This window comes from Hyla sarda, chromosome 4, assembly GCF_029499605.1.
Source record: "Hyla sarda isolate aHylSar1 chromosome 4, aHylSar1.hap1, whole genome shotgun sequence".
Classification (NCBI taxonomy): Eukaryota; Metazoa; Chordata; class Amphibia; order Anura; family Hylidae; genus Hyla; species Hyla sarda.
In genome coordinates this window covers 8,690,174-8,705,741 of record NC_079192.1, presented here as the reverse complement: position 1 = coordinate 8,705,741, position 15,568 = coordinate 8,690,174, and the positions used below count along the sequence as shown (strand labels likewise).

Sequence of the window (15,568 nt, the reverse complement as noted above, 5' to 3'; positions counted from 1 at the left end):
AAATGTCACTATTTGCAAGACAAGACCCAACAATGCTTCTACTGTACGTCACCTCAGCTGAATGCACTGACATCTTGTGAGCATCCTCTAAGGGAACGATTAGAAAGTAGAATGTCCCAGCTCATGTTTCTTTTTTAACTTGATACTTTTCAGGTCTGTTTATCATACATTTCTCCCCCCTTTTTCTTCCCATTTACAGGAGCAAAAAAAAAAAAAAAAAAATCTTGTAAATTATCTATAAATAAATTATGTGTTTTGAGAATGAGACACAGGTCACTCAGATACGTCTCCTTGGGTTCCGGAGTCTACACAAGTACAGGACTCTTCTCTTCATTGTGTTTCTCCTGACTTATATATTTATACTGGGAGGAAACCTTCTTATTATCCTTTTAGTCTCTGTTATTGATCACCTCAAAACCCCAATGTATTTCTTCCTAAAACACTTATCCATAGCCGACGTCTTACTGACCACCAGTATCGTCCCTGTGATGTTGTACATATTAATTGTTGAGGAGGGTATTTTGCCCTTTTGGGGCTGTAGCATACAGTTGTTCTTATTTGGTATATTTGGATTTGTTCAATGTTTCCTCGTTGCCGTCATGTCCTATGATCGATATTTGGCCATTTGCCACCCATTACGTTATTCTTCATTGATGAGTCCAGATATTATCCTCCAGCTTGTTTTCTGGTCATGGGTTTTAGTCATTGTCTTAATATCCAGTGAGTTCCTTGTTGTTGTCCAGTTTAGATTCTGTGGCTTGGACTACATTGACCACTTCTTCTGTGACTTTGGTCCCATAGTGGAAATAGCCACTTCAGACACCTCCATTTTGATGTTGCAAGACTTTGTTATTTCCAGCTTCATAATGTTTTTCCCATTTACTTTCATCATTATGACTTATATTAGAATTTTATTCACCATACTCAAAATTTCTTCCACTCGTGGTAGAAGAAAAGCCTTCTCCACGTGTAGCTCCCACCTGATCACAGTTTGCACATATTATGGGACCCTCATCACAGTTTACATGACTCCATCTGATGAGAACACATCTTATATCAACAAATACAGATCTCTGTTGTACCTCGTGGTGACACCATTGATGAATCCCATCATCTACAGCCTGAGGAACCAGGAGATCAAGAGAGCTGTGCGAAAACTAATTATTAATATCCTTCAAAATGAATGTAAAGGATGAATTGTTTGATATAAAGGTACCATACCGATGTACATAAAGAATTATTTGAGTATTTTTGTACAAGATACCAGATAGCTGAGTACAATAAATCAATGAATTACACTATTTGACCAAATGTATGTAGACAGATGCCCTTACTTATTATTATTAAGGACAATGGTTATTGCTTCTTTTCAGGTTTTGGGCAAGGGATTGTAGTAAAGGGTATTGCAATGGGATACTAAGTCATTCTAAACAATTGTCACTTACAAATATGTTGCAATTATTTGGGTAAGGTCCTTCTGCTGTTCCCCATTGCACAAATTGAGCTTCACAAGGACATGATTTGTAGATATTGGAGAGGAGAAACACATGGATTCTCGGACCTCATTGAGCACCATTGGGATGAGCTGGAATGATGTTTGAAGGCCAGACATTCTCATCCAACATCAGTGTCCGACTTGACAAATTTGGGGATATATCCACAATCACATTACAAAATTCCATTAAAAGACTTTCTATAAAAAAGTGGTAGTTCTGGCCACTGATGGGAGATGCATGTATTTGGAATAGGACATCCAACAAGCTCTTATTGATGTGATGACCAGATGTCCAAATATGTTCGGTCTGACATGGACCTTGCAGGACAGTTATGGAAATAGAAGTTTTTACAATTTTCTTTCTGTTCTTCTTAATTTTGATCCCAGAAACTGAAAATAGAAGAAGCTTCTGGAACCTGCAACAAAGATCAATTTCTACATCAGCTGAGACTTATCTATCTCATAAACCAAACTGGTGTGTCAATTACAATTTTAGGGAATAGACAATTAACAAGAAAGTCTGTTTCATCACTACCTGCATGTTTAACCACTTAACCCCTTAAGGACTCAGACCATTTTGGCCTTAAGGACTCAGACACTTTAATATTTTAGTATGAGGGCTTGTTTTTGTGCGACCAGTTGTCCGTTGTAATGCCTTCCCTCACTTTACCATAAAATGTATGGCGCAACCCAAAAAATACTGTTTGTGTGGGAAAAGTAACACGAAAACCACAATTATGCTAATTTTGGAAGGTTTAGTTTCCACGCTGTGCAATTTACAGTAAAAATGACGTGTTCTTCATTCTTTGGGACAATACAATTAAAATGATACCCATGATAACATACTTTTCTATTACTGTTGCGCTTAAAAAAATCGCAAACTTTTTAACCAAATTAGTACATTTAAAATGCTTTGAAGACCTATAACTTTTTCATTTTTCTGTATAAGAAGCGTTATGAGGGCTAATTTTTTGCGCAGTGATCTGTAATTTTTCTTTATAACATATTTGCATATATAAAACTTTTAATACATCTTTTATACGTTTTTTTTTTATTAAATGTTATAAAAAAGCAGCAATTTAGAACTTTTTTTTTTTTTTTTTTACGTTCACCATACGGTATCATTAACATTATATTTTAATAGTTCAGATATTTACGCACGTGGCGATACCAAATATGTTTATTAATTTTTTAACACTTTTTGGGGGTGAAATGGGGAAAATGGGACAATTTAAATTTTTATTGGGGGATGGGGTTTTTCACATTTTGTCTACCATTTGTAGTTGCCAGTGGTTGATCCGTCACGCTGCTGCTCAGCTAATTGCCAGCCTCAGCAATGTCCCAACGATTGTCGGCAATAATGAAATGCCATCTTTATTCTGTAGTTCCTTACAATTAAAATGAGTCCCAATTTATATAGGTTTTGTTTAATTTTATTACTTAAAAAATAAATATTGTCACTTTTGGAACAAAAATGAGTATGCTCAAAATTGTCCTTTTCTGACCCCTATAACTTTTTTTATTTTTCCCTATAAGTGTACGTGTGAGGGTGATTTTTTGTTTCATGGTCTGTGTTTTCATGATTTTTTTTATAGCCTTTTATAAAAAAAAAAAATCTGGTATATCAAGTGACCAAAAATACGCAATTCTGGTCTTTAATATTAGATTTTGATAGTTTTGACATTTACCCACGTGGCAAAACCACATATGTTTCTATTTTTTTTTATTTTTTACATGATTTATTTGAAAAAAGGGAAAATGGGGAGGATTCAAGTTTTTATTAGGGTAGGGGACCCTATGCACATTTATTACACTTTTTAAAACCATTTTATTAACTTTTTTTTGTCCCCATAGGGGACTATTACATGTAATATTTAGAGCTTTATACTCTTCGGAGCTTTGCTGCGCTTCTGAGCTACCAGCATGTATTTTTTCCCATTCTAGATGCTGCAATCAACTTTGATTGCGGTGTCTAATGGGTTAAAGAAGATGTCCGGTGGAAAGAAAATGATCCCCTATGTGCAGGACAGGGGGTAAATGGCTGATTGTGGGGGGGAATGGGGGCGGTTTCCCGCGATCTCCTGTATAGGGCCCTGGCTCTCCCCGACTCTGTGTTGCTAGAACACACTTTGTACTCAGCTGGTTGAAAAACGCCCTATGGGAGTGGCGGAGACACAGGAACACTCTCTTCCAAAGAGATGAATGAAGGGGGAGGGGACATGTTTCAGCTGACCTGCTGTGTGCAAATATACAGCAGCTCAGTTGGGGCTGAGTCGAGGCCCCATACAGAAGATTCCAAGGGGTCCCAGCGGTTGGACTCTCATGATCAGACACTTGAAAGGGTGAAAACACAAGGGTTGTTGGACTTTTTTTTCCCCTCTGCTTTTTCGAGGTGGGATTACAAATGGATACAGGTGTGGTGAGCGTAAGTGCTTTTCCTTGTTGCATGTTTATGAATTTATCATATAGTTATGAATGGCACAAACAATTTGTGATTTTTAGTTATTGATTAATTTAATTATATTTTTTTAGCTGCCCATATCAAGTTTTTAAAAGTGGCAGGGCTTAGCAAAAATGGGGGAAGGCACGCAGCTGTAAGTTTTAGCCTAAATCTATGCTCTTAGCTGGCATAGACTTCACTCATGTGCACATAGGACAGCCACATATGAAATAGAAATTTATAAGGAGGAGTGACCCATTCAATAAATCCGTTCATACACAATGGTGGGGTTGGGAGGGATGTGGGGTTGGCCAGGCAGAGAAGTGTAAAGGACAAGGGGACAGAGTGGTCTGCAGGGGCAGAAACGTATAGTGGAGAAGGACAGAGGGAGGAGGCTGTTAACAGAGGTGTCTGTAGGAGGTCTTAGGGGTCTAAAGTAGGGCTTAAGGGCCAGGGGAGACTTAGGCTAAGTTTCCACTTGTTTTTTTTTGGCCAAAAATATGCCCCAAAAAATGCCCAGAAATGTGTATGGCATTTTTTGTGGTAAAAACACTGCAATCAGATATTGATAGGGAGTTAAAAAGGAAAATGCAAAATGGCAATCCCCTTTGTGTTTTTGAGTTTGCCATTTTTTCCATGATGTGGTACTCACTGGCAGCTCCCAAATTGCAGCAGGTTTTTTCAAGCTAAATGTTCATAGTTGCAGCATTGGAGTCAAGTAGTGTTGCACATTGGAGTCAAGTGGTGCTCTAAAGTCATTCATGGTGCGCCAAATGTATTAATCCCCTATGATAGTATGATAAATATGTTGCACATAAGCAAAACCAAAGCAAAAAGAAAAGAAAATGACTTCAAAATTCCCTTTCCAAAGACAACAATGATAAATCATCTGGTTCCCCTACTCATACTGGATCACCTAGCTGGCACTGTATCTACCAATGCCTAACCACTACCAATGTGGGTCCCATTTGTCCCTATTAAGCCTGATTCACACATTAGGAAAATGGACAGAATGTCTGCACAGAGAGATATTCTGCACTGTGTTCCTCCTGTGTGAACACAGCCTAAGAGTTTTCTCAAGGATTCCCGGTCAGGCCATACTGTTTATACATTCCTCTATACCAATGTTTTTCAACCAACGTGCCTCCAGCCATTGCCTTGTATTAAGCCTGTTAAGGCTGTATTTGTGTGAGGGGCATAAGTATTAAACAACCCTCCACCTCTGGGCGGAATCTACAGGAGTTAGGGCAGGGGATGTGACTATATAATGCCCCTGGTACCCTAAGGCGGGCAGCTCAGAATTGTGTGACAGAGTGCAATTTAGGGTTTAATACCTGGATTTTTTGTTTTTTTTGTGGTGCTGCACTGTTGGGGCCTGCTGCTGTTCAGAAATAAGTCATATTAGTGTGGACTCTGTCTCTGTGCTAAATTCATTGTTATACCACACGTTATACACCTGCCGGTGTATTAAAGAAAAAAAAAGTTTTTCCTCCGTACAAATAAGCTTAACAGTGCGCTCATCATTGCAAAGGGCATACATACAACCAAGTATTGTACTATTTAGTACCTGTATTTCTGTCTCGGTGCTAAATTCAGTGCTATTCCACACATTAGTATACACTGGCTGGTGTATACAACAAAAAAATAGTCATTTCTTTGTGAAGAAGGCAGTACCAGCCCTGCATAAGTTTGTACAAGAGAAGGTGAGACAGTCCTTGAGCCTGTCGGTGTGTTCAAAAGTGCACGGCAGCGCCGACGTGTGGAGCTGGAACTATGGGCAGGGACAATAGTTGTATTTTACGGCCCACTGGGTAAATGTTGTTCCTGCACAGCCACAGCAGCAACTTGGACAGGTCACACCGTTTCCTCCTCCACGCTCTCGCTCCCAGGCAGTTGGTCCTTTTACAGTGTGTGCCTCCTCCTCCTCCTCCCCCGTGTACTCGGCCTCCACTGCACATCCAAATCTCAGTGGACGTTCATCGTACCACGTGTGTAGGGCACAGCGGTGTCAAGCCGTCCTTCACATGGTTTGCCTTGGCGAACGGAGTCACACAGGGGAGGAACTGCTAAAGTTCATTAGGGAAGAAATCCGAGTATGGCTTACTCCACGAAATCTGGAAATGGGAACCATGGTGACCGACAATGGGAAGAACATTGTGGCCGCGCTGCGACAAGGAAGTGTGAACCATTCGCTCTGCATAGCACATGTGTTGAATCTGGTTGTCAAGAAGTTCATCAAGTCTTCACCCCATTTGCAAGATGTCCTTACAATGGCAAGGAAACTGTGCATGCACTTCAGCCACTCATACACCACCAAGCACACTTTGCTTGAGCTGCAGCATCAGAACGGTATCCCACAACATAGTCTCATTTGTGACGTTGCCTCATGTTGGAATTCCACCCTCCATATGTTGGGCAGACTATACGAACAAAGAAAAGCCATCACAGATTTTTTGATGATACAAGCAGATAGGAGTACTCCCCTGTGTAACTTCAATGTGAACGAGTGGCAGCTCATACGTGACACCTGCCGTTTGCTGAGGCCCTTTGAGGAAGCCACATTTTTTGTTAGTCGCTCGAATTACGCCATGAACGACGTAATTCCACTCCTAAATTTACTCCAAAAAATGATTGAAAACATGGCTGGTCACGGCAATGGAGATGTTGCGCCTACATCAGAAGGCTACATGAGCCCTGTGGTGGATGAACTGGAGGAGGATTTTGAGGGGCAGAACAGAGCACAGTTTACGGTGGATGAGATGGCCGGTGTTTCTGGTCATTGGACAAGAGAGGAGGAGCAGGAGCAGCCAGAGGAGCTTCAGGATTATTACGAGGGAGGCGAGACAGAGGACCCAGACACACCGTGGCAGTATGCAGTGGAGATGGAGGCAGGTAGTCCCAGTGAGTCACTGTCACAAATGGCACGATGCATGCTGAGTTGCTTGCGTAGTGACCCCGAATTGTCAAAATTCGTCAGCGTGATGACTTCTGGATCTCCACCTTATTAGACCCTCGCTACCGGCCCAGAATGGGGTCCTTTTTTACACCCACTGAGAGGGAGGACAAACTGACCTACTTCGGGGAGCTTCTACGTAGTCGGTTGGCCGATGCCTATCGGCCACATGGTCCATCCACTCGCAGGTCTGACTCGGGGGGCCCTCTGTGCTCACCTTCCACTGCCACGGCTGCTTGGGAGGGGAGGGGTGGCAGGAGCAGTACCGGCTCAATCAGCAGCAGCCTGAGTCTACAGTCGCTGATGAGTAGCTTCCTTCAGCCGCATAGTGAAGCTACTCATCAGAAGTAGGTGGACATGGAGCAGGACCTGAACCAGCAGGTGGTGGCTTACCTCGACATGACCCTGCCAACAACCGTTGAAGATCCGCTGGACTTCTGGGCAGCCAAACTCGATTTATGGTTGCAACTAGCTGAGTTTGCCCTGGAAAAGCTTTCCTGCCCGGCCAGTAGTGTGCCATCAGAGCGGGTGTTTAGTGCGGCCGGGGCCATAGTCACCCCAAGACGAACTCGTCTGTCTACTAAAAATGTGGAGAGACTGACGTTTGTCAAGATGAATCAGGGATGGATCAGCCAGGATTTCCAGCCACCAATGACAGATGGGTCTGAGTAGATTGACCATGCTCCTACAACAACATTTTCTCTATTGTGGTCGGTTATGAAACCCTCTGGGGCAGACCTGGGGATTGTACGGCCCGCTTGACACATATGGCCCTTTGATTGGCTCTAACCGGTACGCGCTGATTTTGGGACAACTATGATGCCTAATCTGGGGGACATCTATGCTGCCTAATCTGGGGGACAAGTATGCTCCTAATCTGGGGGACATCTATGCCGCCTAATCTGGGTGACATCTATGCTGCCTACTCTGGGTGACATATATGCTGCCTAATCTGGGGGACAAGTATGCTTCTATTCTGGGGGACATCTATGCTGCCTACTCTGGGGGACATCTATGATGCCTAATCTGGGTGACATCTATGTTGCCTAATCTGGGGGACAACTACGGTCCTAATCTGGGGGACATCTATGCTGCCTAATCTGGTGGACAACTATGCTCCTTATATGGGGAAAACTGAAGCTTCTGGCCTTGGGCCTATAATTTTTTGAAGTTTAGCAGTAGCCAAATACATGCTTAATGCAAATGTCAACATTGATCTTTAAATGTAAGGGGTTATGAAACTATCTTGGGTACTGCGAATGACTGCTCCAGACTCATTCTGTGTCTTTCACAAACTACTTGCCTCCTGGGTGCCTCAGGCCTTGGGCCTATAATTTTTTGAAGTTTAGCAGTAGCTAAATATATACTTAAATGGGTACTCTCATTAAAAAAAAAATTATTAAAAAGATTTTGCTAAATAAAAAATGTTTCAAATATATTTTCATTAAAAAAAAAATGTTTTACATGTTTATTTTCACTTTGAAAACCTGGCCACTAGGCGTCACCCTAAGTGGCTCAGGTTGAGTTTTCATTGCTGAATTTCAGCACGCACGGACCAACACTGGCCGGGCAGCGTACCCCAGCATGGTCCGGAATGCGCTCTCACAGCTCGCTCTCTGCATGTATAGGAAACAGGAATAGAGAGCGAGCACAGCGCTCGTGCGTGCGGCGGCGTGCAAAATTTAAATAACCCCGCCCCCCCTTACATCTCCCGCTCCTCATAACTTACGCGCACGAGCTGCAGTGTATCTTGGGCACAATACAGCAGCTCCGTTCTAAGACTCTCCTCCTCTCTGTATGGCACGTGCAAAACCAAACAGTAAGGAGGAGAGTCAGAGGCTACCGTCCCTCCCAGCCTGTATGCGAGCCTGTATGCGCACTCCTGACATTGAGCAAAGCTTACAGGAAGACGGGCGGAAGCGGTGGCCGGCGAGGCTTCAGATGACGTCACGCCGGCCCGCCCGCCGACTTCCTGCACTCGTGAGTCTGCTCAACTCTGAGCTACAGAAGAGGAGTGGAAAAAGGTATTTTTCTAATGTTTTAATAGGATAAAAAAAAACAGGGATAGATGTAGATAGTGTCAGGGAAAGATGGGGAGGGGGAATAGGGACATTTTAGTTAGTGATAGCTACTCTTTAATGCAAACGTAAACATTGATCTTTAAATGTAAGGGGTTATGAAAACCTCTTGGGTACTGCAAATGCATGCTCCAGACTCATTCTGTGTCTTTCAGGAACTACTTGCCTCCCTGGTGCCTCTGGCCTTGGGCCTTAAATTTTTGGATGTTTAGCAGTAGCTAAATACATGCTTAATGCAAATTTCAACAATGATCGTTAAATTCTCAGTGCTCTGCCAGGGCCTTCTCCTACCCCGCCTGGGCCGATCCGAGGACCTCACTAACAAACTCACTAACTAATCCAATCGCTTATAGCTTCGGGCGGTGTGTACAAAGGGCAGGGACTTAATAAATGCCAGCTTATGACCCTCACTTACTGTTAATTCCTCGTTTTAAGGTTAAATAGTTGCAATCACAGATCCCTATCACGAACTGGTTTCAGCGTGCAACACGCACCTGTCCTTGAAAGATAGAGACACGCTAATCCGTTCAGTGGAGCGCTAGTGCGGCCCAGGACATCTGAGGCCATAACACACCTGTTATTGCTCGATCTTGCAATTGATCGGGCAAGGTAAGGGGTTATTAAAGCCTCTTGGGTACTGCTGAGGCCTACTCCTGACTGCTCCTGGTGCAATGTATGGGGTAATTAAACACTCTTGGGTAGTGTTATTGTTAAATTTAGTGGTAATTTTATCAGTAATAAAATTGAATTTTGCAGAATGCTAACCGTTACACAACGGAACGCTTGTTGCGTGTGATATTTTAATGAAAAAAAAAAAATAGATGGAGAGGGATTAACTCTGCTTAATCATTTTTGGCGAATAGAATCCTTTTGCCATCTGATTTTTTGGAGACAGATGCGCTTACACACATGTAATCATTTTTTAATCCAAATTTCAAACATTGTGTGGTTTATTACTTTTGAGAAGAATGTCTTTGGGTGGTCCACCATCCTGCATTATAGAGTCTTCTGAACTGCGGTATATGCACTTGTTTTAACAAAAAGGTATTTTGTCAGACAATTTCGAAACAATTTTGCGTTTTTTTTTGGGTGGATTGTGAAGCCCGGGTGACGGGTGTGTAGTGTGTACTCGTGCATCAGTCAACTCCAGTCTGTGTCCGTTAGGCAATTTATGGGTTACTGATGCAGCAGAGGTGGGGCCTTGGTCTTGGAATTTCAATTATTTAAAAAAATTGAACATATTGTGTGGTTTATTAGATTATAGAAGAATGTCTTTGGGTGGTCCACCGTCCTGCATTATAGAGTCTTCTGAACTGCTGTATATGCGCTTGTTTTAACAAAAAGGTATTTTGTCAGACAATTAAAAAAAAAAATTGCGTTTTTTTGTGGTGGATTGCGAAGCCCGGGTGTGTACTCGTGCATCAGCCAACTCCAGGCTGTGTCTTTCAGGCAATCTATGGTGGAGCGCACCTGCGGCCCCGGAAATCAGAGGCATAACACACCTGGTATTGCTCTATCTCGCAATTGATTGTGCAAAGGTAGGGGGTTATTAAAGCCTCTTGAGTACTGCTGAGGCCTACTCTTGACTGCTCCTGGTGCAATGTATGGGGTAATTAAACACTCTTGGGTAGTGTTTTTTTTTTATTTACTGATAATTTTATCAGTAATAAAATTGAATTTTCCAGAATGCTAATCATTACACAACAGAACGCTTGTTGCGTGTGATTTTTTAATGAAAATTAAAAAAAAAGAAAAAAAAATCCAGACAGGGATTAACTCTGCTTCATCATTTTGGGCGAAAAAAGTCCTTTGGTGATCTGATCTTTTGGAGGCAGATGAGCTTACACACATATTGAATTATTTTTTGTAAAAAAAATTCAAACATTGTGTGGTTTATTATTTTTGAGGTCTTTGGGTGGTCCACCGTCCTGCATTATAGAGTCTTGTGAACTGTTGGAAATGCGCTTGTTCTTACACAAAGGTATTTCTTAAAAAAATGTCTAAAATGTTGTTGTTTTTTGGAGGGGATTGTGAAGCCCGGGTGTGTACTGGTGCATCAGCCAACTCCAGGCTGTGTCCTTCAGGCAATACATGGGTTCCTGATGCTGCAGAGGTGGGGCCTGGGTCTGGAAATTTCAAATTTTTGAATAGCGGGTGCTACCTATGAGAAATCTTTGACAAAAATTTCATATATTGTGTTGGTTTTTGGGGGGGATTGTGAAGCCCTGGTGTGTACTCTTGCATCAGCCAACTCCAGGCTGTGTCCTACAGGCAATATATGGGTTACTGAAGCCGCAGAGGTGGGGCCTGGGTCTGGAAATTTCTAATTTTTGGATAGCGGGTGCTACCAATGAGAAATCTTTGTCAAAAATTTCATATATTGTGTTGTTTTTTTTGGGGGGGGTTGTGAAGCCCTGGTGTGTAGTGTACTAGTGCATCAGCCAACTCCACGCTGTGCCATTCAGCCACTAAATGCTCTCCTCTTGCTGCCAACATGTCCACGCTGTGTCATTCAGTCACTATATGGTCTCCTGGCACTGATGCTACCACCAGGCTCTGTCATTGTGCTGCTGTGCGGCAGTGATTCTAAGAGCGATGCCAGTAATCTGCATAACAGTATTATTTCACTACCCCAGCACACTCCATATGCGATTTAGGACACATCAAAGCGTTCTATACCCCTATAGAGGCTGCATGTAGGCTAGGAATAGCCTTTTTTAACACCAATTCGCCGCAAATAAATTCGGATCGAAACGAACTTTTCGGGAAAATTCGGCGAATCGGCCGAATCAAATTTTTGATAAGTTCCCTCATCTCTACTCAACACTATAAGGTGAGTGGCTCCATGCATCTTATTTTCTTTAAATATCTCTAAGTTGGTTAACAACACAGCACCGATCCGATCATCTGCTGTGATCAGTTTTGAGGCAGACAGCCAACCGATTAATGTTTTGCTCAGCTTGCTTTGGAAATGTATAGCCTATGTGAAGGCTTTCTGGGACCAGTAGTTCTTTCTTTCTCCAAAATGGTGATCACAATGCACTACATGAGGTTTTATCAGTCTCTTAAACCCATCCCTGTGCTGTGTCCCATTGTCCCATTGTCATCCCTGTGCTGTGTCCCATATGACAATAAATGCAAGCAATCATTGGATAACCTGGGGACATGTGATAGCTGCAAGGTATGATGGGTGTACCCTGAAATCATCTTACTGTTCTCAATATTTCCTCCTTTGATTTAGGCACCAAAACATCAGGTATTCCTCATTGCTTTTGCTGTTATTACCGCACCCGGCCATGTTCGCGTGAGCCAAATGGGGCAGTATTCAAAAGTTCAGCGAGTCGCTGTCACCTCTCAATTCATATCAAATCCATGTTTGTGGGTCTTAGCACGCTCATCTTTTGACATTGTAATATAAACTGTAAATAAATATCAATGACTGAATTACTTTTATCATCCATTTTTCATCCTTTTTAACCCCTTAAGGACCTGGGTTTTTTCCGTTTTTGCATTTTTGTTTTTTGCTCCTTGCCTTTAAAAAATCATAACTCTTTCAATTTTGCACCTAAAAATCCATATGAGGGCTTATTTTTTGCGACACCAATTCTACTTTGTAATGACGTCCGTAATTTTGCCCAAAAATCTACGGTGAAACGGAAAAAAAAATCATTGTGCGACAAAATTGAAAAAAAAAAACGCAGTTTTGTAACTTTTGGGGGCTTCCGTTTCTACGTAGTACATTTTTCGGTAAAAATGACACCTTATCTTTATTCTATAGGTCCATACGATTAAAATGATCCCCTACTTATATAGGTTTCATTTTTTCGGACTTCTGGAAAAAATCATAACTACATGCAGGTAAATTTATACCTTTAAAATTGTCATCTTCTGACCCCTATAACTTTTTAATTTTTCCTTGTATGGGGCGGTATGAGGGCTCATTTTTTGCGCCGTGATTTGAAGTTTTTAAGGGTACCATTTTTGCATTGATAGGACATATTGATTATTCATTTTTAAATGATATAAAAAGTGACCAAAAATGCACTATTTTGGACTTTGGAATTTTTTTGCGCGCACGCATTGACCGAGCGGTTTAATTAATTGTATATTTTTATAATTCGGACATTTCCGCACGCGGTGATACCATATATGTTTATTTTTATTTTTATTTACACTGTGTTTTTTTTTTTTTATTGGAAAAGGGGGGTGATTCAAACTTTTAATAGGGGAGGAGTTAAATGATCTTTATTCACTTTTTTTTTTGCAGTGTTATAGCTTCCATAGGGACCTATAACACTGCACACACTGATCTTCTATGCTGATCACTGGTTTCTCATAAGAAACCAGTGATCAACGATTCTGCCGGATGACTGCTCATGCCTGGATCTCAGGCACTGAGCAGTCATTTGGCGATCGGACAGCGAGGAGGCAGGTAGGGGCCCTCCCGCTGTCCTGTTAGCTGTTCGGTATGCCGCGATTTCGCCGCGGCTATCCCGAACAGCCCACTGAGCTAGCCTGCAACTTTCGCTTTCGGTTTTAGCCGCGCGGCTCAGCTCTGAGCGCACGGCTAAAGGGTTAATAGCGCGCGGCGCCGCGATCGGCGCTGCACGCTATTAGAGGCGGGTCCCGGCTTCTCTATGACGCCGGGCCCGCCGTGATATGAAGCGGGGTTACTGTGTAACCCCGCGTTATATCAGGAGAGCAGGACAAAGGACGTACCGGTACGTCCTTGGTCCTTAAGGGGTCAATCATTATTTTTACAGCAAACCATAAAGCAAAATGCTGTTCAATTTCTAAAGAGAACATATCTTTTGTGTTTAGAACTGGTTGTCAAACATAAAGATTGTATTTATGTATGTGGCATAATAATGTTCATTTACAAGCAGCTGCAGAATATGTAAATGAGTATATAAGGCTTTCTATGTTATTGACAATACATTGCTACCATGATATAAATAACTAAAATAATTTTTAAGAATAGAAATAATAGTAAAACAATAATAACAATAATAATAATAAAAAAAATGATTAATATTGCAACAACATGAATAATTTGGGGAAAAAAAACTATATATATATATATATATATATATATATATATATATATATATATATATACACATACTTCATTAACACATTTGTAGCCATAATTCCCATGTTTTAAGGAATTAACTCTTTATCCAATTAAGTTATAACTATATTTGTTTTTATATAATTATCTTTTCACTCCAGAAATTCCTTATGTACACCGGTGAGATATTTACATTTATCACTATTTATGTTCATTACTCATTAACAAGATGACAAGAGATAATGACGTATTCCATCAGGAATTATCTGTGAGGCTCAGACTATAAAAGAAGGGAAACACTTGGGAAATTCAGAAGGATCAGCAATTATGTCTTATGATCTGATTTCTGCCCTGCGGAATAGAGGGAAAGGATCATTACTGACAAACCGAGGGATACAAGCTAAATTGTAAGTATCAGCTTTGTGTCTCATATTGACAGCTATTATTGTACATTACTTCTTTTAGGGTCATGTGATCGCAGGAACATCTGCATACTGTCACATAACATACAGCAGAATGTTTACATGGCACAATCAAATAATAAAGAGAAAATAATACTTTGTACAGGACAAAAAAAAGTCAGCGAATAGTCATATAAAGCAGGTCAAGGCTAAGTTCTCATATCTTAAATATGTACTAAAGTCATGTTTCTTCCTCATTTTGCTCAGTATTTATTTTTATTTCTTTAATCAAACTCAGCAGTGGAACCAACAAGGAAAGAAGTTTAAACGTTCTCCATTATATGTTTTTTCAGTTCCACTTCTGTTTTTATTTAAAAATATTGACCATAATGAGGATGAGAATACTGTGTGTAAATGTAAATGTAGCCTATAGGGTTGTCCAGTGAAAAAAGAACAAATCACCGTCCACCACCCGGTCCCAACTCCACATCACATCCCTTTGCAACTCAAGGATGTGCCCACTTAGGCCATCACTGGATGGGGTGTCCCACGGCTGTGGCCAGACATTGTTTACCAGGAAATGGTGTGCAACAGCATCCTACTACTGGTGGGGGATCACATCAGGTAAGTTCTCCTTTTTATTAACTTTTTAGCTCAAGCTCGTCACCTTTAGTTAATATAAAAAACATAATATTGATGGTATATGGAAGATAATACGGAGGAGAACAATAGTGGTCAAAGGACAATACATTGATAAAATTATGTGAAATGCTAGGCTGGGTTCACATATATCAGGCGTCCGGCATAGTTTACCTCCGGCATGTACCGGAGGGAAACTGATGCTAGAACTGATCCCATTCATTTCAATGAGACAGTTTACAATCATCTAGCATCTCAATTTTGACACCAGATTGTTAGACATGCCAGAGGGCACCGGAAAGGGGAACACAGCTTGCTGCATTCCCCTGTCTGCCGTCCAGAAGTATTGGACGCCGGATGCCATACAACTGATGACAACTTGTCATCAGTTGTAGCATCAGTTGCGTTGAGATCAGTTGCGGCCAGATGCCGGACATATGTGATCCCAGCCTTATTGTGCCTATCACTTAGAGAAGACATTGGCCCATACT

General features: G+C 41.4%; 1 protein-coding gene across 1 annotated transcript; it reads left to right on the top strand.

The window, feature by feature from the left end:
- The first annotated feature begins 248 nt into the window (after window positions 1–248).
- Window positions 249–1,196, top strand: LOC130367219 (olfactory receptor 510-like). Its single transcript, XM_056569622.1, has one exon. The coding sequence runs from the start codon at window positions 249–251 to the stop codon at window positions 1,194–1,196; it is 948 nt and encodes a 315-aa protein (XP_056425597.1).
- Window positions 1,197–15,568: the final 14,372 nt, after the last annotated feature.